This window comes from Haliotis cracherodii, unplaced genomic scaffold (assembly GCF_022045235.1).
Source record: "Haliotis cracherodii isolate W230 unplaced genomic scaffold, xgHalCrac1.p SCAF_3, whole genome shotgun sequence".
Classification (NCBI taxonomy): Eukaryota; Metazoa; Mollusca; class Gastropoda; order Lepetellida; family Haliotidae; genus Haliotis; species Haliotis cracherodii.
The window spans coordinates 6,636,556-6,657,598 of record NW_027266286.1 but is presented as its reverse complement, the minus strand read 5'-3'; the positions used below and the strand labels follow the sequence as shown (position 1 = coordinate 6,657,598).

At 39.2% G+C, this 21,043-nt stretch overlaps 2 protein-coding genes across 2 annotated transcripts in view; one reads left to right on the top strand and one right to left on the bottom strand.

The window, feature by feature from the left end:
* The window catches only part of LOC139475798 (USP6 N-terminal-like protein), a 48,942-nt gene extending 39,893 nt beyond the window's left edge, over window positions 1-9,049 (bottom strand). Inside the window, exon 1 of the mRNA XM_071259000.1 lies at window positions 8,973-9,049. The gene's annotated coding sequence lies outside the window, so the exon portion shown is untranslated. The remainder of the gene's footprint in view (window positions 1-8,972) is intronic.
* A 2,531-nt stretch (window positions 9,050-11,580) lies between these two features.
* Window positions 11,581-20,623, top strand: LOC139474385 (uncharacterized). The gene is made up of 6 exons (XM_071257372.1): window positions 11,581-11,629; window positions 12,865-13,019; window positions 13,690-13,749; window positions 15,360-15,529; window positions 17,370-17,475; window positions 20,567-20,623. Exons 1-6 carry the CDS (start codon window positions 11,581-11,583, stop codon window positions 20,621-20,623), a joined length of 597 nt encoding a protein of 198 aa, XP_071113473.1.
* Window positions 20,624-21,043: the final 420 nt, after the last annotated feature.

Here is a 21,043-nt window from a genome sequence, read left to right as displayed (position 1 = left end):
GTCTTACAACTGCAGACAGAAACTGCTCAGTCCTATCTGTTGATCATGTCCGGTCAAAATTTATGAATGTCCGGACAATACTTTTTAAAATGTCCGGACAGAAAAATTGAAATGTCAGGTAAGCAACATTTGAGATTCCCAATCGCACATGTCCGGCGCATATGACGGTTTCCGGACCCCTGCAGAAAACTATCGATATTTTTCGCAATCGTTGCTTGCAATATCAATTATTATCGGATGAGTTTCTTTTAATATCAATAGTTATCGCAATAGTGATTTCCAGACCAACAGTCGCCCCTATCCAATATATTACCACATGTAGACTAATAACAAAAAAAAGTTATTTTGCATGTGTATAGATTAAAAAAATCCTATCTCGACCTGCAGTTAACCAACTTAATGCTAAATAATAACAAGGCAGATCCATCAAATGTTAAAGATTGAATTTTCTGCTTCCTTATTTTAACCATAGTAATGTTAACAAATGTAAATGTTTCTGTCCCAGGGAATTATTTATTTAGCCATAATATTAGTATCCATATTCATAATGTATCGATAGAGTGAGTGAGTGAGTGAGTGAGTGAGTGAGTGAGTGAGTGAGTGAGTTGGGTTTTATGCCACTTTTAGCAATATTCCAGTAATATCACAGCGGGGGACCCCAGAAATGGGCTTCACACAATGTACCCATGTGGGGAATCAAACCTGGGTCTTTGGCAAGATGAGCAAACGCTTTAACCACTACGCTACCCCACTGCTCCTTATCGATATGGTAGCAGCAAACATGTTTTTTATACATCAACATCATGTTGATGCTTAATGCCTCACTCAGCAAACATGGAAGCAGTCTGTAATTAATCAGAGTCTGGACCAGAAAATCCAGTGATCTATATTGTAAGCAATGATCCATCATGGATTATCTAGCTTATCCTAAACATTAATTCCAATGGATTTCTCAAGATATATACATAACATTTTCTGCATGTTTAGGTTATACATATTTGTCAAAAATTCTGGATTTGGTTCTTAATTCTTAGTTTGGGTAGTAATGACAAAAATATTGTAAGCAACGACCACAAAGACTCAACCAAAATATGCATCAGCTTGTTGATGGCTTGATGTTAACTATGCATATTTTCTAAACATTTATTTGAAGAAAAGTATTGTATGGGTACTTAATATTTCCAAACAAGATTCTATTTACTCTTTATCTCCCTAATCTAAAAATAAGCAAATGTTCAACAAGTCATGATTGCGTGCTTGCCATAAGTGGGTGCTGGCGATAACAGGTCCCTTGGCGATAAACTGTCACCTGGCTGTACTACCAATACGATAGAGGCAAGTGCCATCGGACTACATCATGTGTATAGAAGCAGCACAATCAATACAATCCCCAAGTTTGTACAAATATTTGATTTGATATACAAGATTTATTGCAATCAATTTATTGCATGTATACATAACCATGAAAATCCAATAGTTCATTGTCAGAAGGTCTGTGAATAACATAACAAAGGTTCCCTGCCAATGAGATATATACTACTCAAAATTAGCTAGGGACCATACCTTTAACTCAAAATGACTTTGCTGGTTCTCAGCAAATGTTGAGTAGGATATATATTTATAATGAATATTTCAAAACTGGAGTTTTACCATAAGAGGCATAGACACGATAGAATCACGCATCAGAGTACAGTCTGCAACTTTAGTCTTTAGTCCAAAGCCTGAGTCAAGTAAGATTCTGTTCGGTCTAGTAAGCTCAAATATCTAATAATACCGATAGCACAGCGTTAAAAATTTGGCGCTAGTCCTGTAGTCCTTGCCAATCTGCCCAATAGTAAAGGTATCATAAGGTCAAGGAAGAATTTGCCATTTTTAGGAGTTTTGCTACATGTTATCATTATAAGGTTGGTTGGTTGGTTTGTTGTTTAACGCCGCACTCAGCAATATTACAGCTATATGACGGCGGTCTGTAAATAATCAAGTCTGGACCAGACAATCCAGTGATTAATATCATGAGCATCGATCCACGCAATTGGGATACAATGACATGCATCAACCAGGATCCCTTTAGTCGCCTCTTACAACAAGCATTCTATGTATGCAAGCAGGTGCTCAACTATTCATTTGTCATGGAAAAAACAGCGCTGACAGCCAAACACTTCAAAAACATTTTTTTTGTCTTTACACCCCTACTTGATGAATATTGGAACGCTCTGTTTTGAGATTGTTAATATCCAGGTACTGATCCGTCGAAAATACTGAATACTCTGTGCTGATCGGTCAACCACTATTTTCTTATTCCTAACTATATATTCGACCGTTAAGGATGACAACGTGACTGACAAATAGAAGATTACAACCGCATAAACTGTTCAAGAATCCCATTAATTTCGAACACTGGACAGGAAGCTTGTGATGTTCACATTTATGTCAATCACAAAGAATACTGTAAGACAACGACAAGTTTGAGTGAGTGAGGTGGATTTAACTCCACTTCAAACAGTATTCAAGTTTCATCACAACATGTCATCTTGATGTGAGACGAAAGCATTCAGTGAGGTAGGTCTTAGACGTTTATCACTTTGGCAGAGCTCCAGATAAGATTTTGGTGTTGTGGGTATTTTACCCATGCATTTTAAAATCATTGGGTATCAGTAATTCTATCTGGGTATTCAAATTTCTGTTACCCACTAGTTTTTACAAATGTGGGTATTTAAGTTAAATATTTAAAAACACTATTCATCTAGTCCCTGCAAACTGGTGTCGTGTGGGTTCGAGAGCTTTATAGGACTCAAAAATACCATGATACTTCCACAAGAAAGTGTGATGGCAAATGATCATGATGTAACTGTCATCGTGGAGTTAGGCAAGGTTGACGGAATGTCCGTATATAATTTCAAAATAAGTTGCTGATTTGCCAATCGAATACGCATGGTTACTTCACAATATTTTGATGATACGCACTTGTTTTATTTTTTATGCATATTTTACACAGATACGCAGCTTATCTGGAGCTCTGCTTTGGTGAAACTCACGACGATGGCTATTGTGCAGACAAACCTAGAAACATCATCAAGGCGAACCGGGATCCGTACACACGATCACAGGTCCTGTAGAAAGTGTACATATTGGATTGGCTAGCTCTATTTCTACCACTGTTACAATCATGATAAGTAATATTTCATTTAAAAATAGACTAAGGGCTCAACACTGAGGATAATGTAATTGTTGGATCAGTGAATCCCCTCAAATTAGTCCTGGCATTATGCAGGATGAATACTGATGCAGTTCCCTGACCGGAATAATGACAACTCCTACTTGTAGTGTTAGACTTTTGGGGTCAACTATTTTACTATTTAACTATTCAAATAATGCAGAGACACATGTTTGACTAGTAGTAGTAGACTCAAAAGGGTTAAGCACAAACTGCTGTACTCACAGGAGAATCAAAGTAATCAACAACCACCACCATGTCAGTCCCCAAATAGTCTGAAGCCTGAGTCCATCCTTTGAAATTCATGTTAGTCTGCCAGCCCGAGACCACCAAATTGTGTTAAGGACACGTAAAAATCCAATGCTGGTAGTCCTCATAGACTTATCATGTGCTTATAGCATTTAAGGGCTATATAGCATTTAACTATTTTAAGGGCTATAACTCTGAACCAGTTCTCAATGCTTCAATTTTGCTACAAATTGAAAATGAATGAACACGATGAAACCGACAGAAAATGTAAACATAGTAAACATGGTAAACAGTTTTGTCTCGTTCAAGCAGGACCAGTTACAAACTCTTAGGACTTGTGAAATAACGAAAGAAAATGTAAACATGGTAAACAGTGTTGTCTCGTTCAAGCAGGACCAGTTACAAACTCTTAGGACTTGTGAAATAACGTTTACACTAGTAAACTCGGGACTTACTAAGTCTATTAAAACCAATTTTTAAGGCCGAGAGTCCAGTAAAATTCTGTTCGGTCTTGAAAGTTAATAGTCTCAAATAATTACAATAGTCCATACATAACCATGATGATACACTAAAATTTGAAAATACCTTTCAGCCAAGTTTGATACAGACTGCCATGAACGTAACTCGTAGAGGTGTAATGATATGAATCCAGACAATATGCGTGCAATATGATTCGTATCCTGATGAAGTACTTTCATTTCATACTTTGATATTCTTTAAGGTGAATCACAACCCTGAATCATTTGTTATTAACTTTCAGAGATCGAACATACAATACAACAGACACATATAGGCTAGAAGGCACTGTGAATGTTATGTTATTTAGAGCCAACCTGGAAATACGAGACAATCTGTGTAAGCTGGTTGTTTAACAGAGTCATTTTGCATTTTAAACATGTGAAATCTCTTATCATGCTTATTATTCACATGTTATGACACCACCATACTTGTAATGTAATGAATGTATTGTATTTATAGCGATACAGGAGTTTTAAATCGATGTATTGTATTGTTGGCCTCGTATTGGGATACAATACTGTATCGCTGTACCTTTACACCACTAGCAGCTTGGGACTTATATTAAAAGTATCCTGAGGGTTAGTAGATGGCCATTATGTTCATAATCAGGGTTTTCCAAGACCCACAAATGTAGGGAATGGATGCAGAAAAAACATTTACTGCGTCCCGAAGGACGTACAATCATATTCATCATGGCCATCAAGTTAGTCAGGCATCGGTTACCTCCCTTCATCTGCTTGTCGACCAGTCACTTGTACGCGAGATGGTATGTGCAGTTTCGAAAGAAAGTTAACAGGTTTTAACGTGATGGCTAACAGGTGTGTAACTTTTTGTACCTCTACGATAAATAAGCTTTTAAAAAATACTACATATAAGTTTCTGAAAAATATGTACATAGGAGAAAAACGCTGTCAAAAAAAGAACATTTTGATCAAATTTCGCACATTTTTCTCCCAATTATTACTTTCTCATGACATTTTTTTCATGTCATTCAATAACTGGTTTAATGATCAATAACTGTACTTAATTTTGTTTTATTATTTTCATAAATAACACTTGTAGAGGCATTTATGTGCTACATGCAGAAATCCATGGCAGTCACGCATACGAGTGACCCTCCCTCAGGTGGTCACGTGTAGGCGAGACTGGAGACCTGACCATGTTACGTCCTCCACTGGCCAATGTACCTACAGCGTATCAAGAGCAGTTATGGGTGTCTCTTATTTCATACATCAGGCATGATGCATTCCAGGCTCTGAAGTAATAATTTAAACATACACTACACTACACCATTTCATTACTTACAGTACCCATATGGTGAGGTGAAATGGGGTTTAACATTGCGTCCAAGATTATTGCACTTAGATAGCGACGTGCATGCACATGTGTGTGTGTGTGGCTGCTTGTACTAGTCCGGACTGATGCCGATTTATAGTGCTAGCTCACTGAGATACCATGCCGCAGTTTAACATGAATACCCCACTAAGACACAGTATACTGACTCCGAGCCGACCAGTCCTTGTTTTTAGCCCCTTAATGCTGAGTGCCAGACAGGGTAACAACAAGTACCATCTTTTGAACCCCGGACCTTCTGCTCCCCTGGACATGCTGGATCTCACGTTTGAAAGCCAAGGTCAAACACTGGTCATAATGTAATCACTATTTGTGCTTGTAATGATTCACGTTAATTCCATGACTACTGTATCATGTGTTTGGTCAGAATGGACCATCACTCATGATAGAGCTGTCGTGGTGCTTTACATTCAAACATGATCATAATTCTCTACACTGATTTATCACCCTGTGACATGCTAGAAATAAAGTAGACAATATGACAAGATACCACACTCATCACCATCCCTTGACTGTCAGCACCGAAACACCTGACATGGGAGCCTTCGTCTTCCTTTGGTGAATAATAATTTGTTGTAAAATGTAGAGAAAGAGTATGTTAACTTTATGCCTCATGGCGACTCATTTAAAGGTCTCAGCCACTTCCCAGACACTACCTAGTTTTGTTTGTTTGTTGTTTAATGATGCACTCAGCAATATTCCATCTATATAACGGCAGTCTGTAAATAATCGAGTCTGGACCAGACAATACAGTGATTGACATCATGAGCATCGATCCACACAATTGGGATACGATGACATGGATCAACCAAGTCAGCGAGCCTGACCAACCGATCCCGTTAGTCGCCTCTTACGACAAGCATAGACGCCTTTTACGGCAAGCATGGGTTGCTGAAGACCTATTCTAGCCCGGATCTTCACAGGTCCACGACCTAGTCTCTAAAACAATCTAATCATAGCAATAAGGGTAGTGTTGGGAGCTGGTCAAAATCTAAGATTTAATTGTTTTGAAATGTTAATTGATTTGAAATTACAATCAACAATCAATTAATCATGTTACCAAGGTAAATTATTTATAAGCAACAACAATAGCAAATATCAAATTAAGAAAACATTCTTTTCCATTACTTCATCTTTACATATATATATAATACCCAAAAGAGAAAATGAAGAGAAAATGAAAATATTCTTCCAACTTCATTGGCTAAGAAACATTACAACAAGAACAGATCGTGAAATCCTGCCTGTTATTGTCATTATCAGACCATTGTGTTTTTATACAAGTTACCTTTAAATATATTTATTATTAAAACAAACTAACACAGATTGCTGTTGACATTTATTGCCAAAGTAGATGATCAATGAGTTTGCTAATGTTCCTGGAACCGTTGAGTAAACTGATTATGCTGATGCAAACATGTAGTTGACACTGTCTACAAATGGTCTAGCATATAAAAACTTGACTGAGAGAAGCCCACTTACATTAACTACATATAGTACCCAGCGTTAGATTGGCACTAGTCCTGTAGTCCTTATCAAACTGCCCAATAGTAAAGGTATCCTAAGGACTAGTAGAAATTGTCCCATTCTAAGGGTTTTGCTATATGTTATCATTATAAGGACTAGTGAACAAAAACTTGTTAGTTTCTAACTCTGGTATGTGCAAATAAGGATGATTATGACTTCTATGGTATTTCTGTCACTTTCTACATGTTCTAAACACACATATATACAGAATCACAAACTGCAAACATGTCAACATAGATATTATCTCATAAATCAATGTAATAGATTTCTAATGTACTCAAACGTCTAACTATTTCATCAAGAATCAGAAAACCTGATTGTGAGTTCAATGATATATTTGAACTTTTCTTGTTATATTGTGTATATAATCATATGATATTAGCATGATTAGGGCTGGCTAAAAAGATTGATAACCGGAATTATCATTGATGGGAAGAAATATAATGATTGTCGATATGTAACTGTTGTCATTGATACATCACACAAACTATTGTGATGAAATAAAGTTTAGATTTACCAAAACTGACTTGTCGTTGTCAATAATGTCAATTGTCAAAGACAGATAGCAACTGTTTTTGTTTTTCTCAAACGTCCACAAAGTAATCTTTGCATTAATGTTTCACTGCTCACCACTGGCGTGAAATATGTTGATTTCTTTCGGGACTTTCTTGTCTATTTTCTTCCTTCTCCAATATTTATCAATAATTGATTGATACTCAGTGATTATCGATCTCCATGATGTATATCAATAGCAAGCCCCATAAACAAAGCTAGGCACAGTACAGGGTACATCAGTAAATAATTAAAATATTGCGTTCTTTATCATGGAATATGCATAGATAATAAATAGTCGAAAAAGCTTCTGAACGAGCATGTGCACTGATATGACATGAGTTAATTCTTTGGATATCATACCCGTGAAGATCCCGGGAAGAATAGGTCTTCAGCAACCCATGCTTGCCGTAAAAGGCGACTATGCTTGTCGTAAAAGGCGACTGATGGAATCGAGTGGTCAGGCTCGCTGACTTGGTTGATGCATGTCATCGATCCCAATTGCGTGGATCGATGCTCATGATATCAATCACTGTATTGTCTGGTCCAGACTTGATTATTTACAGACCGCCGTCATATAGCTGGAATATTGCTGAGTGCGGCGTTAAACAACAAACCAACCAACTTTGGATATCAAGTGAAGCATGCCCCTTATGTCATGAATGTCAAAAGCCTGGGTCTGCCATATTCATGCATCGGACCCCAAAATGTATTTTACTGAGAGTTCCCTAGACTCGGAAATAGATTGTACATGAGTATATTACGGCTTTTCACGTCTTCGTCCGTCCACTCAGGATTTCAGAATCCCTGTATCATTCGAATTTTGAAACCTAGATTACCGTTTACATGATTATGCTCTTACACAACACGGAGTAAATATATAGGTTATATGTGAAAACCTTACCCCAAAATGAACATGAAAGTCAAACAAACTAAACATATTCATGGCGGTAGTAAGCATTACACCATAGTAAATGAAATATTTAAATGTTCTCAATCTATTGTTATGCTTCGAACTGATGGTTGTCCATTACTCATGTCAGTGTCGTCTGGTCTACCATATTTGATCATTACATATAATTCATATTACACAGTTTCCGGAATAATGTGTCAGTATTAAACCTGACCTGGTACACTCTCTAAATCCACAATAGTAATCTTCTCAAATCACATATTCTCTTGTTTGACGTTGAATTTTGACAATTCAATCTGAGTATCAACTTCCTCGAGGAAATTACACCCGCCCTGTTATAAATGTCTCAAGGAAAGGCGATAATACCATTTCGCATACACCCTATATCACAGCGAGATATGACAAATTGACACATAAACCGGTTGAAAGAAATAAAGTCATAAAAATTTACCAAAACAAGGTTGATTTTGACAGGAAAATGGCCGTGAAAACCCAGTGGAATGCGGTATATTGAGGGCGTTTTGGGTGTCCTATGACCAAGAAATGCGGTGGGAACGTCGTGGCAGGAAATACTGTAGTCCCCGGAAAACGTACTTGTCGCCAATCCAGGCCCAAACAGGTGTGTTTTCAACTTTAATCGCCTACCTGTATTTTTAGATCCACAGGGAACACCTCCGGTGGTCACGTGACTATTTCTCAAGTTGAGCTAGTTGATATTTATCAGCCACCGAGTGAGATTAGACAAGAGTTGCCTCCCATTGATTCAGGATCGCGCAACTGCATATATTTTACTAGTGTTTCAAACGATCTTTGCGTCCTTGTTTAAATAAAGCGGAGTGACAGTATGGTAAACTCTTTTCTAATACATTACTGATATATTCAATTATTTCAAATGTATCGACGTTTTTATTTCTAAAGATAGCAATTATATTTTTTTATGTTATCAGTAAATATTTGAAGATATCATAATTAATTCATAATTTCTAACATTCAAACTACAATAATTGGAATCTTAAAATGTGTTACTGTTACATCAAAAAAAAAATTCGTGATATTTCTAATATAAGGAAGCCTTTTAGGGCCATTTGTTTTTTTGTTTTTTTCGATACTATCTTGAAATTTCAAGATATTAAGTTGAAATTTCAAGATACTAAGTTGAAATTTCAAGATACTAAGTTGAAATTTCAAGATACTATCTTGAAATTTCAAGATATTAAGTTGAAATTTCAAGATAGTATCTTGAAATTTCAACTTCTCTATCTTGAAATTTCAACTTAGTATCTTGAAATGTCAAGATAGTATCGAAAAAAAAACTGGCCCTATAAGGCTTCCTTAAATATAGGATATCACAAAAACATTATTCCAAAGGAATTCAACGTTTGGTATGAGCATGATGAGTTCACTTATGCGCACCTATGAGGCGCCGTTTTACTATAAGTCGATCTCTAGATAATAATAATAGGCTAGTTATATTGCGCATATTTTCACACCACTCAGGGACATGCTGAAAGCGCTATTATTGCCCCGATCACGAGTTCAGTGTGCACTCAATTAAGAATCATTCTCAAACTTCATGATTAGTATACAACCCAAGGTGCCTGTTAGGCGCTAGAAGGTTAACAACCAAGTTGCATCTCATTCTACCGGGTACCCATTCACTGAGGGGTGGACAGAGGCATATTTCGAACGCCATATGTGTTACATGTGCTTCAATTTGGGACAGGATAGAAGCCCTAGAAACTCCCAGGAGCCAAGCTTTTGAAACGCGGTCACCCATCCAAGGATTCTCCGCGACCGACGTTGGTTAACTTCACCTGGTTTGTGACCTGTTAAATCTGTTGCATAACATCTTCATTGATATCACAAATTCGAATTTTTATATAAATAAATGAATTTATTATATCTAACCATGTATTGTGGTATTGTGTTGTGATATGTTATTATGTATTTTATGATATCTAAAAACGAATTCGTGATATCGTCTAAGGCGCTGCGATTCGCTGTGCAGAGTTGCGTCCCTTGGGCACGCCAGGAACCTATGATCGTGGGTTCGAATCCCAGTTCGCCCCGATTATGTATACTCGTGCTCGTGGTTTTTACTGAAGTGGTAAACGTCTGAGAACTGCATCACTTCGGGCTTTCCTCCCACATAAAGCTGACACACCGCAATATGACTGGAATACTGTTAAAAGCGGCGTTAAACGGAACTCAATCACTCTTATGTTGTGAGCTCTGTGGCCCTTGATACCGAATAAACGTCTTCTTCTTCTTCTGGGGCGCTCGAGTAGCTTTGTGGTTAAAGCGTTAGCTCATCACGCCGAAGACCCGAGTTCGACATGGGTACAATGTGTGAAGCTCATTTCTGGTGTCCCCCGCCGTGATTTTGCTGGTATATTGCTAAACGCGGCGTAAAATCATACTCACTCACTCTTCTTCTTCTTGTAAGCCCATTTCTGGTGCCCCCGCCGTGATGTTGCTGGGATATTGCTAAAGCGGCGTAAAGTCATACACACTCACTCTTCTTCTTCTTGTGTACTGAATATCAACAATGAATAATCTCATGGCAATGTCACTGTTAAAAACGAACTTCCTTGTAAAAAGACACTCTGCAAGGGACAATCGTTAGACGTAACACCGCTCAAGCATATACTGCTGATAAACTCCGAAGTCGAACCCACCCCTGTACACGTCAACCGGAGTAATGCTAGACCGGAGCAGTCTCCATTCTATTATAATAATATATAAATATGCAACAACTAAACTATAATTTGAAACATCCTTAAAGTAAGGGATAAAAAAGAGTCTGTTTCTGGAGGTTATTATAAATAGCGGGGAAGAAAAAACAATACAGCTCGAAGTTTTTTGCATTATTTTTTTATATTCATATTGGAACTAGAGACTGCTTCCAGTCTGAGATAATGACTAGACGCACAATCTGATTCAAATGAACCACTGTGTTATTCTACATATTAACCGATTACCCTTGAACAGCAAACTGTTAGCGTATCGAAAACTCAATGACTAACGACAAAAGAATTGATATCTTAACATAGTTGCAAAAGCCAAAGATTTTGTAGCGCTTGGCTGTTGTCCAGTTTGTTGTGTTCGTTACATACCGACTCACAACCGTGACCACTGGAGTTACCGAACACTAGTTTACAACGCAGCGTTCTTGAATATTTATAATTTGCGTCTTGTTATTTTGTTGTAAATGATAGTAATACGGGTGTGTTGATTGGGCCAACGGAGAGAAATGCATCGAGCTGTTGGGTACACGCTACACGGGACTATTCTGGTGTTATGTAAGTACCATTTACTTTGTGTGTTGTTTAATGCCGCACTCATGATTATTCCAGCTATTTGACGGCGGTCTGTAAATAATCGAGTCTGGACTAGAAAATCCAGTGATTGATCGATCTACACAACTGGGATACGATGCCATGCATGAACCAAGTCAGCGAGCCTGATCATCCGATCCCATTAGTCACCTCTTACGACAAGCATGGGTTACTGGGGAGCACTTTTAAATGTTAGCCATTTTCACTTTCTTACATTGCAAGTCTGGACTGCTGTTACAAAAAAGTATGGTTGACACAAGGTCGATTTTTAGAACTATGATCACGTCCGCATGAGTTATCTACCAATTTTTTGTATTTCTCCTCAGAAAATCACCTGGTCTCATAAACTTGCTCATGTTCAGATATGAAAAACATCGTGTCCTGAAAACCTCTGCAAGACATAAACCTTATCACCCATTTTAGCCTCTCTATTTATTTAGTGTTGTTATAAACTACGGTTATAACGAACAAAAAGGGACCACTAAATTAAATTCGTATTAACCGTAGTTCGTTATGAGCATAATACAGCATACATACAACAAATGGCCTGGACTAAAAAATAAGTTCGTCATATCGGTCAGTTTGTTATAAGAGTGTTCGTTATAACCGTAGTTTAGTGTAATTCCAAAACATTGTGATTTGTTAATGCTTTCCACAATTTTCTTAAATCATGTAGATCTCGTGGGCCAGAATGCTCCTATCACCCGTGAAGATCCGGGGTAGAATAGGTCTTCAGCAACCCATGCTTGCCGTAAAAGGTGACTAACGGGATCGGGTGGTCAGGCTCGCTGACTTGGTTGATGCATGTCATCAATCCCAATTGCGTGGATTGATGCTTATGATATTAATCACTGGATTGTCTGGTCCAGACTCGATTATTTACAGACCGCCGTCATATAGCTGTAATATTGCTGAGTGCGGCGTTAAACAACAAACCAACCAACCATGTCTTTTCATCAGAACAACCAGTCATAATAACACAAGAACAGTGTAACAACTACAGGGTTCCACGATTCGCTATGCAGAGTTGCGTTACTGAGGTGTTGCAGAAACCTATATGATTGTGGGTTCAAATCCTAGAAATGCCCTGATTATGTTACTAGGTTTGTCAGCGTCACACTCGTGCTCGGGTACCCATCTACCCATCTACAATACTGGTATGTCTATAATACCGATACCTACATCTTCGGGTTTTCTAGGTGTCCTCAACATTGTGTTACTGACATATAACAACGGCATCTACAACCTTTACCACGATGACCTCTCGCTGACAGTAAACGGCGTGAACCTCTCCGGCTACCTGATGAAGCCAGATGTGCCCTTCTCAGTACATGTCTTGCTCCTGCTGGTCGGGGTAAGTTCATTTGGCTCTTCTCAGAGCAATCGGAATATCTTAAGTTTATGATAGATTATGGGAGTTACAATCATCGTAGCGCTAAAATCGCTTTGTGCAAGTGGGCCTTGGATGGGCCACCTGGGCATCGGCATGGATCGTTAGACATGCTGACAACCTGACCAACCATCACAAGACGCCGTTATGTAGGTGTTTTACTGCCCTTGGCGTCAACCACATTCACTCACTAACTCTTATTATCATATATGTAATGAGTGACGAAAAGTGAGGGATTAAACGCCACTTTTTGAACAGTATTTGAGTGTTATCACGGTGCGTCGGCTTCATGTGGGATGGAAGCCCAGAGATAAATCCAAGATGGCTGCCAAAATCCAAGATGGCCACCAGTTGTCATAATTCATAGAACGATCGATTTGGGCGATCGTAACGTTGTTTTCAATTATCATTAATAACGGGCCAACATGTTTACCATGCACTTTATCGTGAAAACCATTGACTATATTGACTTCATGTCGGGGCGAGCCTTGTATTCGAACCAACCACCTGCAGATCCAGGTAGAATGTCAGGTAGAGTAATATCACATTGGCTGTATTCAATTCACATTGCAATATACCAGTAACCAGCCATTGTGACTGCTGTAAACATCGCGTGTGTCCTATCTTTGTACAGGGCTTCATCCCGGGGGTGACTGGTCTGGGTCTCATCACGATTAACAAGAGGATGTCTAGTGTGAGTTAACATATATTTCATGTTATGTTTTGATGTGACAAAGGGGAAGCACGTGAATTTACCGGGTTCCAAATGCATTGTATAAGAGTGTTATTGGCAACGTTAATATCGTAAAGGCACATTTCAAATAAATTTCTGGCATATTATTATTGTTGTTGTTGTTGTTGTTGTTGTTGTTGTTGTTGTTGTTGTTATTATTATTATCATCATCATCATTATTATTATTATTATTTAAAATGAATCAACGAACGTGCTCATGTACAGAATGACTAAAAAGTACAAAAATCATTTCAAAAATTATAATCGGAAATCCATTGCACCATTCCGACTAATATCATAAGCATGTGTTCATGAATCACTGTCAAATAGGGATGAACACTGGTTTCAAGGTGAGCGTATCCTGTGTCATAGGTGGCACCCGTCACAAACACTTGCAAGTGCAAGTCAATTGTCCCCCTGAAAAACATCAAACAAGTCAGAATAGTGAATTTCATAAGACATCATGTTTGTCATTGGTGCCTTAAAAAACATAATCCTGATCTAACAACTTTTGAGCAAGAGTCGTAAAACGGCCTTTAAAATCTTAGTAGAAAGGGAATGAAAAGTTGTGAAATGTGGACACTAAGGCTGGACTATTGTTCGACATCTTGTCATACAGTCTTTTGGAGAGATTTTGTCACACTGAATCCTCTGCATTCTATTTCTATCTAAATATGAAAAAGATGAATCGGTTTCAATCGTCTCTTTTATTTCAAACCCAGGTGGGTATACCAGGCTATTTGACCATTATGAACGATATCAGATCACCGATATAACTGAAGCTTAAGTTAAACTTCTTGCCAAATTCCCTTGTGTGACTTTGCCAAACAGAAGTTCCCATTCATTTGCATAAAGAAACAGATCAGCAAGAAGGGGAGCATCACTGGTCCCCACGGGAATGTCTGTGCTACATTGTACTGCTGAACAGCTGTGCGGTGTCAGGCAACAAACATACTTTTTTACGCAAATTGAGTTAACCTTTGCCCGAACACCCGGTGTCAACACTGATTTTCAGTGATCCACTGACACTTGCTTTCATTCTTGACACATTCTCCTGAAGCCCTGAATGTATTGATGTAGCTCTATATGTGGTCACATAATGCCCCGTGGATCAAGGAAGTTTTCCCTTAAGTGTGGGATAGAGATGTACACAGTTGAAAAATAAAATGTTTTGACAGAATCAAAACCTATTATCATCTGACTCCCGGTGAAACACCATCCACTAAGTTTATAGTATTTATCTTGTTAGCACACTAAAACACGCACGCACGCACGCACACGCACGCACTCACACACACACACACACACGCACGCACCATTCCTGGGTACCCAAGTTGCACCAAGTTTTTCAATAGATCCTTGTGTTAGAGGCAACACCTCACCCAATATACAGTAAACTACGGTTATAACGAACTCAAATGGATTTTAGTTCGTTATAACCGTAGTTCGTTATAAGCATATATACAACACCCATACAGCAAATATCAAGGATAAAAAATAAGCTCATAATATCTGTCAGTTCGTTATAAGCGTGTTCGTTATAAACGTATTTTACTGTATTCCGTTTCCAGCACGTTCGTCTCGTCCACGTAGTGAGCGCTGTAGGAGGCACGGTATGTGGGGCTGTGTTGATGGTGACGGAGGCGAAAAGTATACATGAGATCAACGGAGTGTCATGCAGCAGGGATAACTACTGGGGATCCTGTGGATGCGAATATGACTTCATCTTTGGATTTACAATGTAATATTCATTTTACCCTCACTTCTCCGGAAGGGACCGACTACTTGATATTCGGGGGTGGGAGTTGGGGTGATGGGATTTTGTATCTGGATACAATAATTTCAAGGTGAAACATATTTGATAGCACATGCCTTAGGGAAACTCCAGTCATTCACTCAAAACTCATTGGAAAGAAATATACATCCTCGATTATCCAGAGTTCGGGAAAAATTACACGACCTTAAAACTCTTCCATAATTAAAAGAAGTGGCGAGATCACAGGTTCGTCACTTTAACGTCTCGTCTCAAATACAACTGGAAGCCAGTGTAGCAAAAGCGTACATATATACACGCGCACGCACGCACGCGCAAGCACACACACATACAAACACACACGCGCGCACTCATACCGAGTCCGCGATTTTGAAAGTAGATCAATGACGAACCTGCATTTACAATAGCGAGAGCAATATTATGTGACGTCACTTCCGGAACGAAGCAAGGGTGACGAATTGGTCTAGGGATGGCACGATGTGATACGTGTCGCGGGGGGTTGTGCGTGTTTCATAGGGCATAAACACTATTTCAAGGTGTGTGTGTGGGGGGGGGGGGGGGGGATTGTGCGTGTTTTTTATGTTTCATAGGGCATAAACACTATTTAAAGGGGGGGTGGGGGGGGATTGTGCGTGTTTGTTATGTTTCATAGGACATAAACACTATTTAAAGGGGGGGGGGGGGGGGGGGATTGTGCTTGTTTTTTTATGTTTCATAGGCCATAAACACTATTTAAAGGTGTGTGTGTGTGCGTGTTTTTTATGTTTGATAGGGCATTATCCTTATTTAAGGGGAGGGGGGGGGGGGGGGGGGGACTTTGTGCTTGTTTTTTTATGTTTCATAGGGCATAAACACTATTTAAAAGGCTTGAAACGTCCTGGATATCTGGTTTCATGTTTGTAAACAATTATGTCTCATTCAATCAATACTTTATTTCAGATAAAACCGGAGTGTCAACATAAGTATTTTTAGTATTACATATGTTCACTGTCTGTGAAGTACCTTAGATGTGCCCCCGACATTTAATAAATTCAGTATGAATTGAAAGGCTATGTGTGATTAGATACCATATTAAAATACTAATCAATACAGGAATAAAATATGAATCGATACAGGCAACTGGGTATCGTATATCGTATCGTCTGAGAAACATAATCGATGCATCGCTGTATTGGTTAATCGTGACATCCCCAGCATATGGTATAATAAATGTAGAACAGAAATAAGATGTGGTTCATTCGAGGCCATCTTCCCGGGGCAAGAGAGTTAACTGACTATAAAAGTCCAGTTTCCACCTTTGCGAACTAGGCTGGTATCATGGAGTTATATTTTGGCTGGACTAACGAGTCTATGCATAGTCCAATCAAAATCGCGCACCGAAATAAAAATCAGGTTCGTTAACTGTCGTGTAGATTTCGGTCGATTGCAGGATTTGCAAAGCATGTGCACCGCCAACTTGTCAGCAGATATTTTCCAAATCGTTTCATGTTTTTAATCAAGGTGCTCACGTGATTTAATGCATTTGGCGATGTAAGACACGTTTTATCACAATATAAATCTTGATTATCGATCAGATCGTCCAGACCGGGCGCCACCATTTTGTGTGAAGCAAACGCAAGTGATACGAGAGGTGGAATCTGATTGGCTTAGACGGGACATAGCCACTGGTGGCGCTACGATCGAACCCAGTAATTCCAGCCTGGTTCGGCAAGGGTGGAAACTGGACTTTTAAAGTCAGTTAACTCTCTTGCCTCGGGAAGATGCTCGAGGATGGCTCTGGCGATTCTACAACAGTTGTTCATTTCAGCAATGAAGCAGTGTGTAACATGAGGGATGTGAGGATCACCTACCTGGCGGTGTTGTGTTTGAGCCTCATCTGTGACGTCATCAGTCTGGTTTTATCAAATAGAATGGTGAGTTTTTCGCTAAGGGGTGCCTTGCAAAGCGCCAAATAATGTGGACATGATTATATACGAAATTAACTTCAACAAAAAAAAGTTCTAAACATCTAGGAGACCGTTATTGGACGCGAAAGAATACACGTTGGTCATGTAAACAAAGACACGTAACAGTTGAATGAGAAATTTATAGTTTCTATAGGTTTATATATTGTCAATACCATTTTCAAGAGAATATCAAAGAGCAAGAAGCGATATTTACTCCATAAATAACTGTTAGCATTATTTGGCCTAGTGAATGTGGAACTCAACGCAAATAGGAAGTCAACAGTTTGTGTACGGGCTAGACACTTCCGTTAAAAGGGGAGATAACTCTTATAAGTAAGTGAGTGAGTGAGTGAGTTAAATTTTACATAGCATCGGCAATATTTCAGCCATATAGCGATGGGAACTAGGTATTAAATCTAAAACATCTGTCGACAAAGGACAGTAAAATAGTAAGGTATATCACAGTTTTTAATTAAACAAACTAGATCATAATTTCTTTTAAAAAACATTGATTAAGTCCTATCAATTAAAACAAGGCTATAGACCACTAATAACCAAAGTTAGACCACCTTACTGGAGATCATGGGGACTTACAGTACCTATGCTTCCTGCATGACTCCCTAGCAGGATTTATGCCATCACTTTGGCTACCAGTGGCTGTACCGTATGCTAGCCAATATTAAAAAAGACAATACAATCTGAGTTCTAAAACACACGTCAATATTACTTACCTTGATCGAGAATGGATTTACGTGGCGCTAGCAGGAGGACAATATTTTTACGCTACTTTAACCACCCGAGTGGCACCACCATCCATAATCTCAGTGATGTTAATATTTAACTTATTTAAAATGCATATCATCTATTCAAAATTTATCTATTAGTTCTATTTCTCTTAATAATTCAAGAATTAAGTACTGACATTATTAAAAAGATCCTTTAAGGAAGATGAATGATAATATTTATCCCTTGTGAGAGAGAAATCGACACAATCAAGCAAAACATGCTTGACGGTGATTCTCTCATCACAAGGGATACAGAATGGAGGATCTTCAGCTTTTAACAAATATTCGAGAATGGCCAATACGACATCGTCGCATAATGACCTCTTCAAATCTGGACTGACAACCCAAGTAAGTGTAACCGATGGTTTGTTTTATTGCATGTAGCTTTTTTACACCTACTTGGGTGTCCCACTTCTTTTGCATTAGATCTCGGATGTAACATTTAATAACAGGTTTAATATCACTGTATGGGATAAGAAGTGGCGTCACAGATCAGCCATTGTGTTACCCTCTATGCCGACATGGCTGGGCAACCAACAGAAGACAATGTCGTATTGGCCAGTGGCAAGATCACTGTACATTTCTAATATATCCAAGATGAATGGATGACCCGAAGACATGTTTTTAATCGCCTGAAGACTGGACAGTGAATCAGAAAATATTAATAATTGTTTGTGGATGGACTGCTGTTGAATGTATTCCAAAGCTGTGAGTATTGCCTTAGATTCGGCTGTGAATATAGAGTTGTTGTCTGGTAATCGGGAAGAGATAGTTTTAGATCCAATGACAGTGGCACTCGACATAGTTCCGTCTAAGTGTCACGTTCACTGCAGTGAAATATCAAGTGCTATGTGCTCTACAATGAAAACATCACTTTTCTCAACTTCAGAAAACTCAGCCTTTCGCACCGACGTATATAATAAACAGAACAACCTACTCGAAGCTTGGAGTTTCGGATCACCTATCCCTCGTGAATGATCGTTGTTAGGCCAAAGCTCTGTACCTTTTCCGGTCTCATTGCAAAAACGAATCTAGTCTATAACGATTTATACATCGTGGGTAAGGTGAGGTGAAAAGGCGTTTAACATCACGTTCAAGATTATTGCATTTACATATAGCGGCGTACATGCACGCTTGTACTAGTCCGGGCTAATGTCGATTGCATGATGCTAGCTCACTGAGATACCATGCTGCAGTTTAACACGAATATCCCAGAAAACGTTTACTGACTCCCAGCTGACCAGACCTTGTTTAAGTCTCTTAAGACCGAGCTCCAGGCAGGGAAACAGCAAGTATCATCTTTTCTAACGTCTTTGGCATCATGTAGCCCGGGTATCGAACCTTCCGCTCTCCGGGCAGACGCTCTACCACTAGACCACGGAGGCGGCCTGGTTTACACGAGGAGTTTAATGCATTGAAGAACTGAAGATAATGATTCTGATCAGTAAAAGCCTCGTGACAACAATTTGATATGAAATCTTATGACAAATTCATATTCGAAATAACTCCCAATGGGATTCCGGTTAAAAATAGATTCCTATTTACCTATGCTTGTGAGGAGACTTAACACCGGTGGTCAGACTCTCGGTGACTTTGTTGATTGCCTGGGTTCCAGTGCTCACAATATCAACCACTGGTTTGTGTGGCCCAGACTTGATCATTTACAGGCCGCTGTGATCTAGCTGGACTATTGCCGAGTGCTGCGGTACATACAAAACTATACGGTTACATTGTACATATTACTTCACAGTCACTGATCAACAACAGTGCAGAGTTACGTCCCTTGGACACGCCAGATCCCTTTGATTGTCGGTTCGAATCCCGGTTTGCCCCGATTATGTTTCTAGGTTTGCCCCCCACCATACCCGTGTTCGTGGGCTTCACGAAAGTGATAAACGTCTGAGACCTGCATCACTTCGGGCTTTCCTCCCACATCAGGCTGACACGCCGTGATATAACTGGAATACTGTTCAAAATGGCGTTAAACCTAACTCACTCACCGGTAACATTTTGAGTGAGTGCGTGTGGTTTTACGCCGCTTTTAGCAATATTTCAGCAATATCACGGCGGGGGACACCAGAAATGGGCTTCACACATTGTACCCATGTCGGGAATCGAACGAGGGTCTTCGGCGTGACGAGTGAACGCTTTAACCACTAGGCTACCCAACAGCCTCGGTAACATTTTGAGACTATCTAAGGTTAACATGTACAAATATTGCGAGGTTTTATATCTCCGCCTTTCAACTCTTCATTTGTGTATTTTGTTCATAGGGGAAGGATCTCCCGGACACAAACGACAAGATCACGAGGGTGATGCCAATATCGTGACCTTCTCCGTGAACTACTCAGGTCAAGGTCATCTGGAGATCTTAATGGCGGAATTGCTGTCCTGGGTCACAATGAAGACACATATATTTTGTTCTGGATTAGTGTTTTGCGTTATAAAGGCGATGTAATCTGATGTACAGAAGCAGCCAAAATTATATGTGATGCTGTGTCAAGACGTGTATTAACGTTACGTGTATTTGAAATTAAAATGTGGTTTAGCATCACTATTTATGAACGTGTTTCATAACGTCATATAGGTGACGCATTATTAATAATCATCTGGGGCGGTCGGGTAGCCTGGTGGTTAAAGCGTTGACTCGAACCCGGTTTCGATTCCCCACATGGGTACAATGTGTGAAGCCCATTTCTGGTGTCCTCGCCGTGATATTACTGGAATTGTGCTAAAAAGCGGCGTAAAAC

Coding starts and splice junctions, on each gene's coding strand:
- LOC139474385 (XM_071257372.1), top strand. CDS start 11,581: ATGCATCGAGCTGTTGGGTACACGCTACACGGGACTATTCTGGTGTTA. Junction 13,020..13,689: donor TCTTGCTCCTGCTGGTCGGG/GTAAGTTCATTT, acceptor ATCTTTGTACAG/GGCTTCATCCCGGGGGTGAC. Junction 17,476..20,566: donor TGGTTTTATCAAATAGAATG/GTGAGTTTTTCG, acceptor TTTTGTTCATAG/GGGAAGGATCTCCCGGACAC.